We start from the raw sequence: 17,115 nt of genomic DNA on the forward strand, positions 1-17,115 counted from the left end.
CATTACGAAACCTGCAACCTAATAGAAAAATATTACATCAAAGCAATCAGAAATCACATTTAATCAGGAAGACTGAATGTTTAATTTTGTGGGTTGATAAAACACTTAAATTAACATATCAATTGAAAAAGAAAGACAGATAAAAAGGGTTGGTGCAATTTATTTTTCATCACTGATGTTAGTACAAGCATGGAATATTAAAGTTAGGCAAGCAGACTATAGCAAATATCAAAAGCTATTAAAACAAAACTTGTCAATCACCAGTTCAAGAAAAACATCCTAGATCTACAGACATAATTAGCATTTCTTTTAGCACCAGAAGACATGGGTTTGGAAAGACCCATTCAACAGAAAAAGAGAGGTATTAAGGGCAATTCCAATAGTACAAATATATAGTATATTCTGTTCACAAAGTATTGAATAAAAATAATCAGTGTGACATTAAAGATCATGGTCCTATGAGGCCTGCTGGTGTTGAGAAGACCTGAGGGAGTTATTTCTAATGAGACAATACTGCACCTCAAAACTACACAGACCGCCATTTCACAACTATTACATGTAACGCATCAACAACACAGTTCTTACTAGGATATTCTAAAGCTTTGCTACAAGACTCAGACATTCAAAAGGCATCGAGACATATCTAATCCAGTTATTGATCTTTCACCAAAGCGCACACATGCACCTCAAGCTGGCCGATGCCGTACTCAAATTTGATCAATCTTAAATTTGAGTCAGTTGGTATCATGTTTCCAAAAACTATCAAAACCTAAACGTCAGCTTTGACCATTGACAAAGTCAAAACCACTATCTGCTTAATGCTGAAAACACATGCTAAACAATTAGTAAGAAAACAATTTACACACATTCTGAAGCACCTAATTTCACACTGACAGTTTTCAATGACCACAATTGATAACAAAAAGTATTCTGAGACTTTTCAAAGGTAAGATACAATTTAGACACTTGCACTAGACAAATGCAAAGTAACCAAAATTATTCCCTTTAATGTAATCTGAAGGCATGCCAGTTGAAATCATTAAAAAAAAAAAAAATTGTCCTACATAAACATGTAGCCTATCCAATTGTAGGCACTTATTCTTTAAGACTGAGCCCTTGGTCACATTGCGTCATGTTCTACAAAAAGGCCTCAGTTAACACAGTGACTAACTCTCATCTATATTTTGTGGTATGCTAAATCCTTACTAAAAACAACACAAAGCAATGCTGTAGTGATCACAGTTTTAGACCATAAGCTCAAGGCCAACGGTTTTAAATCGGAAGTGCATACAGGTAACAAATGGGGTAAAAATGGCAAACAGAAATGAAGTATTGGAACCTTAATTCTAAGGATTGATGACCTGTTTATTGTAAAAGGATGTGATAATATGGCCTAAAATGCTAGCTCAAGGCAAAAAAAAAAAAAAAAACTGTAGGATCACATTGCAAATTTAGTGTTACCATTAAAAAGTTCAAAAGCTAAAACTTTAGAAGGCTATTGTCAACTCAAATCTAACAACAGCCCAAGGCTTTCACTAAACTATAATGGCGAAGACAACATTTGTGCTTCTGAATACATGATGTACATGGGTTGCATTTATTCCGGTGATCAAAATGCAAGTCATGGAACCCAAGTAATCTACAGTGTGAATGAATATTCTTTTCAGTTAAATAAATGATGCTAATTAGGAAAACAATTGTAGACAGTTGTCCAGTGGCCAAACATTCGATATTATAAAACAGCACCATGGAATGACAACATTGCCAATGATTATTAAAAAATATATGCAATATTTAACAACAGGATATGATTATTCCTAAACAAGGAAGAGTTCAGATGTAAAAATGTGACAATGTTAAAAACTGTTTCAGATAAACTAAACAGAACTAATATTAACTTATTCATTAAATTATAAATAGGCATTCCTCCAGCCAATGAACCAATCACAGAATGGCACTGAGGTAGTGGGTGAATTATTGTGTGGCTCTCTTCAGCATTAAATCACTTTAAAAGCACACAAGTTAAAAAAATGACAGTACTTATGATGTTCGAAATCCGATCCAAAAGTGTCTGTGCATTCCCAGGATCACTGTTCGGGATAAAACACTTTTTAAAACAGAACATTTAGAGAAAAAAAATGCAACATTAAAAATTAACAAGATATTCTGTGAGGTCAGAATCTGCAGAAAGATCTAATTCATTTATGACTTGATTTGGACCTCCAGTGCCAGAGGATGGCTTTACTCGCAAGCAAAGTAATCCTTCAGAGGGGCAAAGAGGTGTCGGATCACAGGAACACTCCAGGACCGCCCAAGGACTTTCTGCCTCTGTCCCCGCCCCATATTATTCACATCGGTGTAATGCTTTGGGAACCCAAATATTCTGAAAGTGCAGACAGGAATAAAATGTCAGTCATTTTGTCAAAAGCAACATGTATGCAGCTTTTACAACAAACCCACTGATTTACTGTTTGCAAACCTGAACTGAAAAATTTAAGTAAAATTAAATTTATATAAATATCTGACCTCTCCATTTCAGTGCACCAAAGGTAGTCCTCTTTTCCATTCATGGTGACTGGTAGAGGTCCCATCTTCCCTTGTTTGATGGAGTTGGACTTGGTGGTAATAGTGCGAACTTTGTTGAACTGATGATAGTTAAAAAGGAATTTTATCATCATTTTTGTTAAAAGGAAAGAAATACATTTTAACTGGTTTTGACATTTTCTAGGACTAAACACAAGTAGGAACCACAAATGTGTATGTGCATTTCTCTCATTTCATATGCAAAACATTAACTTTTCTGCTAGAAGATAAATCCGTTTACCATTGCAGTTCGTCCGACCTCCAGGCAGTCCTGCAGATTTACGTTATCAGTGAGTGAAGTAGCAAGTGGTCTAAAAACACAAACACAAATTCAAGTCTTCAGTCACATTAATCTGTGAGTGCATCCATCTATTACTGAACACACATTCCATTTCCAAAAGTTATGCTTATGCTTTACAGGTATGTGTGACTGTATGCGCATTTATACCGGTTCATTCCAGGTAAATTTCCCCAGAAGTAACGAGCCCTGTGAGCTGGGCTTACTTTCACAGCATCAATCATCACAGGGTTACACTGGAAACAGATAAATGCATGAGAATCCATAATCATCAAAAATAGTAACATGCTCATCTCAGTGAGATGGAAGTCTGCCTCAACAGCATGTATAAAGGTACGGTCACATTTACTATTGTTCTGTGAATATCTTTTCGAAAGATTTCCAAACTGATTTTGCATTGAGTTTAAGTTCAAACAGAAAGCTGCTTGGTTTGAAAGTGACTTGTCTGCGAGATGAGCTTCATACAATCGCTACAACATTGACAATGGCCCTTTTTTTGCCCATGAAATTTTAGCCAATGTGATTGCACCTTGAGCCTGGCGAAAAAAAGAAGAAAAAAAAAACAGTTTTTACCTCCAAAAAACGGCAGATATCAGCCTTGTCGTGGGCACTCATCGCTACTACATTCTCAAAGAGCCAGAAAAACGGGCGATCGTCATCCTCTTTGGGCCTCATCATGGTTAACATGCGGTAATATTCAAAGAACAGCCGACCTGTGCCTTCTAAAAGAAGCCGAGAAATAAAATAAAATATTACTTTTTTATAAGTGAGTTGAAATATCTTCTGATGTCAAAGACCGACCTCGAATCTACATAAAACTTAACAATTCTGTTAAATAGGTAGCATAAAGTATATCTTACCAAAAAGACCTTTTCTGGCTGGATTCACCATGGAAAGGTCATTACACGGACTTCCACCGATCAGGAGATCAAATGGCCCCCACTCGGCCAGCTACAAAATGGTGACAACGGGGAACTTTAAAAGGGATCTGGACAGAGCGATAGCCTTCGCTCTTGCAGATACGAAGAAGGGTGCATTTGAAATAACCAGATTTTAATGGCTAAACGTTGCTAAGTGTCAAATTCCTTATACTACTTAAAGAATGTATATGAAGAATGTGAAGTAGTTCATGCGATAAAGCTCTATACGTACATGCTTCCTTGTGATGGTGCGCACATCCTTCACATATTCAACCATGCCCTCATGTTTTATCATCCCAACAGCAATAGAGTCTTCACAGATCTCAGAGGCAATGTAGCGGTCCAACTTAAAGCCCAGGTCTTTTAAAACCAGATAGCCTGCAAAAAACAAGACACAAATATGAAAAAACACCCTTGTTTTTGTCTTCAACTCCCACGGTGCATTGCTATTGCACAAACATTAAGGTAAATGAAGCCAAAAATTAATAGTAAGTGCTGTTGTTTCAGTATTTACTTTATTTAAATGGATTGGTCACCAAAAATGAAAATCCCCCCCATGTTGTACCAACACTTTCTTTCCTTTTGCAAAACATAAAAGGACGAATTGTTGAAGAATATCCTGACATTATGATAGATTTTTTGGCTTGAAATATTCCAGTAATATTAAATTAGCAGACCTGTAGCAATCCCATCAAACAGGGAGAGGACTCTGATTGGACGACGCTGATGAGCTGGAATAGATGGATACACTCTGTGTGGTTCCTAAACCAAGGACAAAAACAATTTTCTTAGTATTAATACACCGTTCTGCTTTTTCATTTTTTTCCCCAAATGTATACAACCATTCAAAACAACTGTTTGGGGTCAGTACGTTCTTCTTTCTTTTGAAAGAAATTAATTATTTTATTCAGCCAGGATGCATTAAATTGAAAAAGAGACGAGTCTTTTACTTGAAATAAATAATGTAAATCTTTTGTAACAATGTCAAAGTTATTTAGCATTTTCTATTTATCAAAAAAAAATAACCAGTCTTCACAAGAATATTAAGTAGCACAACTGTTTTCAACATTGATAATTCTTGATAACTATTTCTTCAGCAACAAATCAGCATATTGGAATTATTTCTGAAGGATCACATGACACTGAAGACTGGAGTAATGATGCTGAAAATTCAGTGCGGTCATCACAGGAATTTTTTAATATATTAAAATAGAAAATAGTTATTTTAAATTGTAACAGTTTTTCACAATATTAGTGTTTTTACTGTATTTTTGGTTTGTATTGTTTTTTTGGTTTTAAATGCAGCATTCGTGATCATTAGAAGCTTCTTTAAAAAAAAAAAATCGTACCAACTTTTGAATGGTACATTAAAAATGTTAACGTATAAAAATCACAAAATACGAATTGGACTACTTGGATATCTAACACGAAAAGAATAATTTGGACACTCACAAATTCAAATGCACTGTTATTGGCGAAAAACTCCTGGACACGAATACTCCAGTCAGGCCTGAGCTTGAGCGCACCATAGCACTTTGAGGGCAGGCAAATGTAACAGCTCCATGGGTCAACATCCTTCAGCTTGTCGAATGTCCCCGGTCCCACCAACACATTCAGACAGTCTTTACAGAAACATCTGAACAGAGTGAAAAAAAGACAGTAAAATAACCCGTTTTGATGGTTAACATGACATTAAGGTTTAAGTTTGCATATGTTTGAGTTCAAACCTGCAGCAACTGGCGTTTCCACAGAGAATGACCTCTTGTCCAGCACAGCACACAGTGCAGTATGACTGATAGCCATCTTCATCGTACCTGTACAGCGTCTCTGTAAAGTTCTCCTAAACAAATACAGAATCGTGCATGGAAAATTACATGCTGGCCAGCAAATAGCATACACATATTGTGATTCAGTACTAAAAAGAGAAGACAAGATTTCAATCATACCTTGCACTTGAAACAAAGGCTTCCTTTGAAGAGAGGATGGAAAATTTCAACTTCGGCAGACCCACAGGACAAACAGAAATCTGGAGAAAGAGCCATGAGAACAGACATTTTGTATAATTATCTTGTATTTATTATTATTATTTTTTTTTTTTAAAAAGAGGACTGAGCAATAAGAATCGTCACAAAGGCAAAAATAAGTTTCTAAAAATAAAATGAAAGGTAATGAAAGATTTGATTTCTTGTGGTGGCAGCTGTGAAAATATTGACACTCCAAGTGCAAATTTAATCTAAAGGGTTTCCACAGCTTTTGACATGCTTATTCCTAGCATTTTATTCATAAATTAAATTATATATTAATTTTATGGAGAAAATGCCATTTTAATTAAATATTTTAGAGCTGGCCATAACTAGATTTCCACAATTTTCCCCATGACCTTTTATTCATTTTATTAAAACCCATAATGTTGCCATGCTGGGAAACCCACAATTTTAACATTCCCTTGCATGTCCAGGTTTTCTGATTGGGCCAGAAGGAAAAACGAGCTCAATTTATGAATATGATAGAAATAAAATAATAGAAGTGCCTCACCTTCAATTTTTCGGCCTTTAACAGTTACCTCATGGACCATTTGATCTGAGAAGAAAAGGAATAAACAAGGGTTATGTTTTCTTACCTAAAAACCATGTCAGTAATCTGTAGTTCAATGTTTTACGAGATAGAAACCTGATTTATGCTATTATAATTTAAGTTCTGGCCTCTATGCAGATTGATATAACTCACCTCTGGTGTACACCTGAGTTGACTGAGTTGACTGTCTGTTCTTAGAGACATATTTCCTCTTGGCTGGAGGCTGATAATCAGAAATAGAGGAATCCGACTCAGTTTTATTACTGGTAGAGGTGTCTGTGAAATGGAAAAGCAGAGGGAAGTGTTATTAATCGATCCAGACAACAGGTTTATGTATAAGACTCATTTTCTGATCAACGTTTGATTTGAAGTCACACAATTATTGTATTTTCGTGATAGATAATTTGTCACTTTTGGTACTTGGTTATTGGGCCTGTTCACACCTGGTCCCTTCGAGTGTTTTCTTTGATTGGATAGCTATCCGATCGTGAAAAGGCCAAAGTGCCCTCTGAAGCGATTTCGCGACAGAACTAAATCTGATCACTCAAACCACTTCAGGAGGTGGTCTAAGATGCATGTCAGACGAAACCGGACAGGTGTAAATGCATATAGTTGTTAAAACCACATATGTCAATTTTATTCCTCCCAAAATGTTAAAGAAATAAACGTGTGAGAACGTGTTATAGGCTATATGACATGTTATAGCCAGATATGACAGTGCCACTGCAACACATCGCCACAGATGAGCAGCTGAGCATCTCTTCAGCATGACCCATTATGAACTTTCAAAATTGCTGTCAATCATCAGTTGTTTCCCCCCCAATTACAGATATGTTTTAGATTTTGTACATACCTACAAGAGGCAAAAAGCCATCAGGACCCATGGGCTGGAAGCCTCCAAATGCCCAATCTAACATGGATTTCACTTCTTCCCCTTTCTTCTCAGTGGGGGGGGAAGTTTTCCCACAGCGTTCCCCTGCCAACTACAAATATAATGCATTATTACGATAAGAATAAAATAAGAACTGGTACTCTGTTCCCTCCCAACCTTAGTTGAGAATGGATAAATAATTATCTTTCCACTGTACCTCCAGGATTTGGTAGATGGCATTCTTGTAGGTAGGTAGACCTTCATAGGATTTACTACAGAAGCACTTTGCAAATGCAGAAAAGGGCATCAGTCCCTCTGTATGAATCTAAGATTAACAAGAGAAGCATGCTTCAGTGTGAAATACTGGATCTTTTGAAGAATGCAGGGGAAAATATTTCTAAGATGAGAATCAGGAGAGAGAAAGAGTAAAAACTCCTAACCTCTGAAAACATGCCATCTCCAAACCACTCTACACGCCTCATAGACACAGGAAGCACCCTGCCTTTCCAGGCCACCACCAGACCAGGCCACCAAGAGAAGCCCTTCACTTTTCCCCACACCAGCTCTCCAATGGCATAACCCTTCCCATCCTGCACAGGGAAACAAAGAGTCAATACTACATTCATAACATGCATGTCATATTATATCAACTAAAAAAATTACTCTACAAGCAGAATGAACATTACCTTAACATGTCCAACTGTCAGAGCAAAATTAAACTAAAATAATATAACTATTTACACCCGGTATTCTATTTCAGATGCTCCAACCACAAATGGACAGAGCCAAATCCAGAATAAAAATTCAAACGTTTTGTGATCGCATCACTCAAACCACATCCTAAAGTAATCAAGACTTCACAGAACGTATGCAGTGACACAGATCATTTACTTCAGATACAAACATCTGTTAATGAATCAATGCAGATCATGTGAAACACATCTGAAATTATTTAATATAGCTCATGATGTGTGTGACGATATTAAAGAAATAAAAGACTTACCTGGTACGCGTGTTCTCTCTTTCCAGATCTGGGGCTCGGTGTTGAATTTGATGCAGAAGAATGAGCATTGTTCTTCACCTACAATTAATACCAGAGTTACGTAGTGAGAAACAAAGGAAGCATACATAATCTAAAGGGAGTCCAATTGGACAATAAACATTTTGTATGGAAACCACACAGACTTAACATCCAGTTTTAATGAAGCCTCCTGCTGATCTGTATACAAGCTTCCACAATGCTAAAAGTCTTGTTGAAGCTCATTAATTAACTTTATAATAATTTGTAAATGTTACCCCATGAAAAGATGTGTATTCATCATACACAAGAATTTCTATCTCTCCTTTGTAGGCTATGTTAGTGTATAAGTTCAGCATGCATAACACTGCACACAATAAATTTAAAGGGATAGTTCACTCAAATGAAAATTATCCCATAATTTACTCACCCTTAAGCCATCCTTGGTGTATTTGACATTCTTCTTTCAGACGATTACAATCGGAGTTATATTTAATATAAAACTATCCCTTTAAATTTATTTGTAAAGCACTTTTGACAATACATATTGTTCCAACGCAGCAAAATGAAAATAAACAACAAGAAAACATTTAAACACCATGGAGGAGATGTTATGAATGTTACTGCAGAGGAAAAAACAGACAAGGACACATAACTACAGAAGGAACATAAGATGAAGACTACAAAGACTAATCTACCAGCCAGAAAAGAAACCACAGGACTCATGCACACATTCATGAAGCAGCATCTATTGCTTATGAAAACAGCTCAATGTAATACAGAGAGCATGAATGGGACGAAACTGAGAGGCGGTACTACACCTGCGATAAGCCAGACAGAGCACTGAATCTTGACCTGGGCAGGTACATACCGCCTCTGGCTTGCTGTCCTTGTCTGGGTTCACTGGTTTGCTCCAGGTGGCACCACCGGCCTGAAAGACTGTACGTGCCTGTGGTTTCTGCCGTAAGCTGCTCTCCCAACCGTATATTCCTCTAACAGAGCCCTATAGACCCATACATATGCATAGACATTACACAGACTATCACTCAGATCACATGACTCCTAGAGTAAAATAATCATTGTCAGGGCCCTAAAGTACAGATATGTAGAGAAGGAAAGAAAGAAGTTAAATAAAGAAAGGTTAGTGTGATGATGTGGTTGATGTTTTTTTGTGCCAGTGCTTTTTTTTCCTGTGATAACTAAAGTTGAGCTAATCAGTCTTGGTTTGCTTCATCATCTCAAGAATACAATGGGCATATTCAATGATGAGCTTTAATCAATGATGAAATGCTTGATCAGTAAAACGCAATAATTAGTGATAGTCCGGGTTTTTTTTACCAGGCCCGAACATCAGTATTGCAAATAACCATTCGGGCATTACCCAGAGTGTTGGTTTATGTCAGTAAAAGATCTACCAACACTCTAATCAAAATCTACCGTTCAAAAAATTGGGGTCAGTAGGTTAAGGAAGTATTTCTTTATTCAGCAAAGACACATTAAATAGATTAAAAGTTGTGTGTTGCTGTGCGTTCGAGCTTTCTATTCAAATGATTCTGGAAATGTCTTTTAGAGAAAAATATTAAGCAGCACGACTAGAGTAATGGCAGCTGAAAATTCAGATTTGCCATCAGAGGAATAAGTGACATTTTAAAATATATTTAAATAGAAAACAGTTCTCAGCTGTAGTAGTATTTTAACTATTTAACTATAATTAATTCCTTGGTTAAAGACAAATCTGAAAACATGCAATAGTCGTTTCTCAACCACAGTTGTTTTCCAGCTAATATTACCTCTTGTAATGTGTTAACGTCATCATCAGCTCCATCTTTCTTTAAGTCCATTTCTGCAGGAAAACAAATGTAAACAGTTAAATCAATAAGAACAGTCAGGTATGAATTTGTCTATTTTGACTCAGATGCCTAAACAAGTAACACTAATAGCAACAATTAACATTACTTAGAGTGCAGACAAATAGAGCATGTACATTTGTAATTTCAAAGCAATAGAACAACTTTCTTGAGCATTAAGGGTGAGGTGGGGAGACAAAGGAAGAAGGTTTAGACCAACAGACGTTTGCCACCAGGAGAAGCGATTGAGATTGTAAAGCATTATTCTATAGCTGCTCTAGAAACTCTTAAACTGGACTTAAGCATTTCATTCACACCTCTGGTGATCTTCTCCAGTCGCACCACACACGGCTTCACTGCATTTGAGTGTTGAACCGTCTCTGGAAAACAGCACATTGTTTCCATCAATCTAACCAGCCTTTGCTGGATCTAACTGGAGAAAAACTTTAACTGCACTATACAAACATTAATATAGATGTAAATTATTTGATGGCACTAAATGAATCCATGACAATTCATTGGGAAAGTAATTTAGTAATATGAGGAGCACCATTTAGAAACAAAACAAAGCACTGGTGTTGATTACATTACATGCAAGCCGGAAGATGTTTCTACAGCTTCACACGCTTTAATGACTTTGACAATGCAGATCCAGACATTAGCTAGACCTTTGATTGTTGGCTTAAGGCTGGGTTCACTTTGCAGCTTATTCTGGCCAAGAACAGCACGTTTAGCAACTTTGCATAAGCTTCGTTACATACCATCAATAGATTTAGAAAATTTGAAAATGTTGGCGGCAGACTATTGTGGTCTTGGCAGTGACCAATGAGCGGCTTCTCACAATAAAGAAAATGGAAAAGCCATTGTCAGCCTCATCTGACATTGTTGATCCAATCTGATCTGATCCACACTTTCCACAACTTTGAATTCATCTTTCAGATTTAATGCCATTAACCTAAAAAAGCTTAGTTTTTAGTTCTTCCTCAGAAGTGGTAGCCTTTGCCATCATAGCATCCCTAACCTTGCTAGCACAATTTTTCATTCAGATGGATAGAAAAAAACCCTGTGCACTCAAAATTCAAAAGGCTACATTTTTATTAGATGATCTGTGTACATTTTTGGTGTGGTTTTCTGCTGTGTAGGTTGATTTCCCCCCTCCAGGTATGCCAACTATTGTTAAAGGCTGAAAATATATACATCATTCTCACTGTGAATCGTTTTGGTGAACATTTTTCACCAGTGATCATCTATGCATTTGCCTTAAAGAAAAACAAAACAGAAACCTTTAGGATAACTTACCTGATGTGCTGCCTCTGGCTTTTTTCTTCCTCCCATTTCTGATTGGTGAAACCTTGCCTTCAGTTTGCTCTAGGGAGGAGTCATCATTGGAATCCAGCTCCTTCGCTATATCGGTGTCACTTTCACTTGAACTATCATCCCATTGATGAGCATCGCCATTTTTAACAGCCTGTAAGTAAAACCAGTTTAAACACGTGACAAAATTAATTGCGACAGTTAGAATAATCATTAGAGAGATAGAAAGACTTGTTTTCTATACCTGAGCAAAGATCTTCTCTGCTTCAAGAGATGGACAGGGCAAAACCAAAAGACAGAGGACAAGTCTTTTGAAAAAGGATGCTGGTGGAAAAGTCTTGAGCACACCACACCAGTATCGCTCCAGAGAAAGGGTTGAAGATGCGTCATCTTCATCCTCAAAAAGCTGGAACTCATAGAACTCATCAGTGAGTGTAGCAGAATCCTCAGGTTTTGAGCAGAAGCCAAATTGTACAGCAAGTTCAACTATATTTTTTCCTGTGACCTTTAACCTTCCCGCTGGGCTGAGGAGCTGTGAAATGCCCCTTAAGACACTATCGCTCAGAGGGAGACTGTCAGCAATGGAGGTCGTAAGAGTTTTGTAGAACTTTAAAGACTCATCATGAAACGCGTTCAGGGAATCTGCCAGTTCCTCTTCTCTGGCAGAGATGAAGTCCTCTACCACCCCACCCAGACTGAGCTCAGTAGCAGGAAGGCAGAACGTCGAGTTTTCCAGGATGGTTGGGTCTCGTTCCTTCAGATAGCGTATGACCGCTTGAGGGCGAAGAAAGCTGGAGGCGTATGAACGTAGGAGCCCGCTTGCTTCTCGAAGGATCTGGACAAGATCAGCACGAACAGAGCCTTTGCTTTGTTGCAGATGCTGCCCGAAGGCACGGAGTGGTCCAAGAGCATGATCCAGAAACATCAAGGTGACCCTAATTTTAGGGTTCTCCAACTGTGAACAAATATGCTTCGCTTTATCATTATTTTCATCACAGGAAGTGAAGTATGATACCAAATCGCCCCACATTCCAAGCATCCTTTGAACGAGCACACAAAACTCCTCACAACTGTGTGAAAGGGGAGCACTGGTGTCTTTTAGTCCATCAATCCCTGCAAACAGCATCTTGAGGTTGTCATTGCTGGTGGAACAAGTTGAGAAGTGTGCGTAGATGTTGACAATAAGTTCGTGAACCTGACTGGAGCAAGCCTTTAGGCCAGCATTGCAGGCAGAGTCAGGTATGCTGTAAAGTCCACCAAGATCAATCACCTGTGGGTTGAGCTTCCGAATTTGCAACACAAAACTTTCTGAGGTCTGTTCCTGATCATTAACATAGAAAGCTACCATGTTGCTGGCAGGAAGCTCAAACTTTTGGAGGACATTGGGTAAACACCCAGAACCGGAGTCTTCAGCCTGAACGACATCAAGGAGACGGATACAGTACCTTGCTTGCTTTTCCTCAAAAAAGCCCACGAGCACCACATGACAGGAGGTCCTTTCTCCGCTCTCTGCATCAAGTGGCACCTGTCCATATATGTAGATACAGTACGGGTTCAGCTTACAAGCAGAAACAATGTCCTTTGGATACTCTAGTCCGAGGATGTATTTTGCAGTACGTTGGGAGACCTTGTTGATCCTTGAGGGTAGACTGGAGAGGCAATGGTTTTGAATGAAAAGCAGCATGGTTTCACTACAGGAAATGGAGTCTTCAATCTGCTTTCCACCCCGCTCACATTTCACATGCTTTTGAGTTTGCTGGTGTCGCTTCAGATCGTAAAAACCTGCGTGCAGGACGATATTATTGTCACACAAAGTGCAGTAAGCGCAGTTGTCACCCAGATGACTAGCTTTGATCCATTTAAAGGTTCTTTGCCATTTTGGATCGTAAGTCACAGGTCGCCTCCTTCCATTAAAATCCATTTCTTTGTCAGACTCGTCTCTTACTCTGCCTGTATAAAATGAAAAACAAGTTATATATCAGTATTCTGGAATAGTGTATGCATTCCAATGAGCTGATTGTATTGTTTTATAGATACTGGGGAACATTTTTAAATTTTTTACATGACTCAGGGAAATGTTTTTTAATTAATTAATTCAAAGTTATCATACTTAAAGGAACACGCCGACTTTTTGGGACTTTAGCTTATTCACCATATCCCCCAGAGTTAGATAAGTCCATACATATGAAAGGTGGATTCTGAAATCCACTACCGCTTCAATATAATTGTATATTATATATATATTAGTGCTGGGCATCGATAAAAAAAAAATTAACTAATTAATCGCACTTTTTTCTGTAATTAATCGCGATTAATCGCAAGTTTTTAACATTTTACGTTTTTAATATTTTGATATTGTAATAATTTCAGTTACTCTCCAAATTAATGTATAAACAATTTAAAGACAGCATATTTTAAATATGTGTTGTATTGTCATATTTTTATGAATGAAGGCCAGTATCACTGATACTAAAGTGTCTATGAAACATTAATGACGTTACATTACAGTATAACTGAAAGCTCCCAATTTCAACATTTATTAGGCTTTAAAAAAAACAACTTTTAATTTAAGTGAACTTAAAACAATCTTTACATAAACCCAAAATAATAAATGTTATATTTACCCATGGCCTTCCCTGTTATACATATACAGAAATGTAATAGTTATCTTTCTTAACTGCATAAATAATAAATTAAATATAGATGAATCATCATTAAAGCTAAAATTGTCTCTGTTCCCGTTGTTCTTTGATGAACATTAATGACAGGCATCATCAGTGCTACTGTCACTTTAAGAACGACCGCGGATCTCACCCGCTGTCCCGCGCATCTCATTTCCTCACAACTCTTTAAGTTCATTTAAGACGTTATTTAACTAATTTAAGACTCCTAATATGAGAATACTCAAAATCCTCTGTGTTGTTGTTATTGTTTGTTCAAGAGCAAAAGAGAACTCGATGTGAGCAGGAAACTGACGCGAGTCTATCTATGCGTCGAGTGTGTGTGTGTGTGTGTGTGTCCCTTGATTAGCTGACATGAGACGCATCCACACAGACAGGACACTGACACACACACACACACACACACACACACACACACACACAGACAGGACATTGGCATACAGCGCGTTCGCTTGTGTCTTGTCACGCTTGGAAGCATTTACATGAATAAGAACGTGATGATCATGTAACGCTAAGCAAAAATGGATATAAAAACGGACGCTGCGTTATTTGCGTTAAATATTTTAATTGCGTTAAGCGGAAAAAATATATCGCCCGCGTTAACTCGTTAATTTGCCCAGCCCTAATATATATATTATATTATGCCGCTTCAATATAATTATATATCCTAATTAAATTTATAATCAAAGCCTCAATCAATATTTATCCTCCTATATAATTATTATGATTTTAATGATTCTTTCCAGTTATGATTTTTCTTATATCAAAAGGACCAATGATTGTTTATTCCTTTATATTTTCTAAAAGTTTGTATTTGGTCTCTGAGTGGTGACTGAGGGTCTGTCCTGGGCGTGTGTGATGTTTCGCAAGAACACTTGATTTCAGAACATGTTGTTGTGTGTTTGGATTTTGGAGGCATCACACACCTCCAACTCGACAGTAATGCAGTAACAGTGATTGCTCATTTAGTCCGGCTTCCAGAGATTAAATATGGATTTGTCTTTATTTATTTTATTTCATTTTATATTTCCTTTTACTGAAACCCTAAAGAATCAAGATGAATATGGTCTGTACTATTGTCTGTATCTCTCACTGAGAGAAAAGCACATGTTATCAATATGTTTTGGAAAACTTTCTCTGGTTGGAACCAGATCTCACCAACTCCAACCTTGGACAGACTGTGTATCTGTGTATGTGCGCAGTATTTGGTGTTACAGATCAGTATTGGAGGTGGATTACGGGCATCCTAAAATGTGAGGGGCTTCCTAAAAGATGAGGGGCTTTGTTGTTCTGGACAAGCTGGCGCCTGCTCCAGAATCTGGAAGGTCACCACGTGCCTAATTCTGGGGTGAAAGCGTCAACAAGTGATATCTGTACACGTGAATCTGATTAACTGACAATGTGTGGAAATTTACCAAGACTGTCCATCTTCTCTGAGCCAATCAGAATCATTCCACATGACAATAATGACGTGGTTAGACCTTGAAAACAGTATAACTGTTCAGAAATGGTATGTACGATAGGTGGAGAGGGGGAGACTGTTAGAGGGAGCGCGGCCTACGAACTCCTTGTGAGACTTAAAGCTGGCTTCTGCTGATGAAACTGCAAACTATTCTTCAGTAAATTTTTCTTTAATTAATCTAACTCCTGACTATTGGTCTTCATTTTTCACTACTGGTCCTGGGTCCTAAGCTGTTACCCCAACACATACCATTCTCATCTCCGTGCGTGCCATAACTCTGTCTGACGCACCCACCACAAGCCTAGCTTAGCACAAAGACTGGAGGTAAACGGCTAAGCTAGGCTAGCGGTGTGTGCGTCAGACAGAGTTATGGCACGCACGGAGAGGAGAATGGTATGTATGTATGTATGGGGGACACGGTGAATAAGCTAAAGTCCCAAAAAGTCGGTGTGTTCCTTTAAAAAAAAAAAAAATCAAGTAATTAAAATACACAACTGAACTGACAATAATGGAGGCTTACCAGATTCATGTGGACTTTTCCCGGATTTTGGAGACTTAACAGCATCATCTACCTGTACAATATCTTGACCATTACGGGCTTCAACTGGGTTGTACTCCCTCCCTTTCTTCTCATTGGCATTGAAAAACTTCTTGAACCACTTCAGAAAGGTGAAATTGGGTCTAAACTTTCCTGTGAGAAGCTCCTTCACAGGGACTGACTGAAAGAAACATCAAAAATTGAGAAAATCTGTGTACTGTAAAGAGCTTGACAGACAACATACTTCTTAGATAAATTCTTAGACAAGATTCACATTTAAATATCCAGCACATATTTCCTTCAACATTAAAAATGTTATATGCAGGAGTATTAATGGGATTAATAGAATACATAGAGGTGAATCTGACCTCTGTTATGCCTAATTTCCGGAAAGCTGTCTGCAAAAGACTGTAGTTCTGCATGAAATCAGACCTCTTTTGGGACTCAAACTTTACTTTGCTCATGTCAATGGACCCTGGGAAGAGCAAGTCCATAAGCTGGCAAAAACATGCACCTAAAAAAAAGAAAGAAGAATCATGCAATTCAGATTAAAGCTGTCGTCAATAAGTAGACATTAACAAAAAAATTAAATAAAAACAGTACCTGAACGACATTGCTCCACTTGAGTAAAGTTAGTGTGTAGGGTTTCATTGATCCAGCACAAAACTTCAATGCGACTGCACTTGTCATCAGGGTTATTAGGGTCCAGACTGACATTTGTAGCCATCTTATGCTTTCATAATGCAAAATAAAAATATTTGTCTTACAAAACAACTACAGAATGTGAGACAACATTCAGAAGCAATAAATCATAACCAAAGCTAATTTCATTGCACATTTGCAATCATGAAGTGCTTGTAGTTTTGTCATGCACTTCTTAGACCAGAGGGAATAAGGTATGACAGTAAACCAGTAATAAAGTACCTTCTGTTCACCTATATAGTATTTTTCGTGGAAAAGACAAAGAGAGAAAGAGATTTGTATGCATTAGAAATAATGCAAAATTACT

General features: G+C 37.6%; 1 protein-coding gene across 1 annotated transcript; it reads right to left on the reverse strand.

Annotated features, from left to right (window-relative positions):
• Positions 1–61: 61 nt before the first annotated feature.
• dnmt3ba (DNA (cytosine-5-)-methyltransferase 3 beta, duplicate a) lies at positions 62–16,833 on the reverse strand (the record flags this gene model as incomplete). Its single annotated transcript, XM_079826339.1, has 25 exons — positions 62–2,383; positions 2,527–2,645; positions 2,825–2,894; positions 3,032–3,117; positions 3,455–3,603; positions 3,742–3,832; positions 4,034–4,179; positions 4,479–4,563; positions 5,254–5,437; positions 5,529–5,641; positions 5,748–5,827; positions 6,337–6,381; positions 6,529–6,651; positions 7,229–7,358; positions 7,464–7,571; positions 7,687–7,836; positions 8,250–8,327; positions 9,086–9,256; positions 10,055–10,107; positions 10,429–10,491; positions 11,411–11,579; positions 11,670–13,375; positions 16,089–16,287; positions 16,475–16,620; positions 16,710–16,833. 25 exons carry the CDS (start codon positions 16,831–16,833, stop codon positions 2,242–2,244), a joined length of 4,530 nt encoding a protein of 1,509 aa, XP_079682465.1. The 3' UTR covers positions 62–2,241.
• Positions 16,834–17,115: the final 282 nt, after the last annotated feature.

Source organism: Gobio gobio (assembly GCF_949357685.1).
Source record: "Gobio gobio genome assembly, chromosome: 10".
Lineage (NCBI taxonomy): Eukaryota > Metazoa > Chordata > Actinopteri > Cypriniformes > Gobionidae > Gobio > Gobio gobio.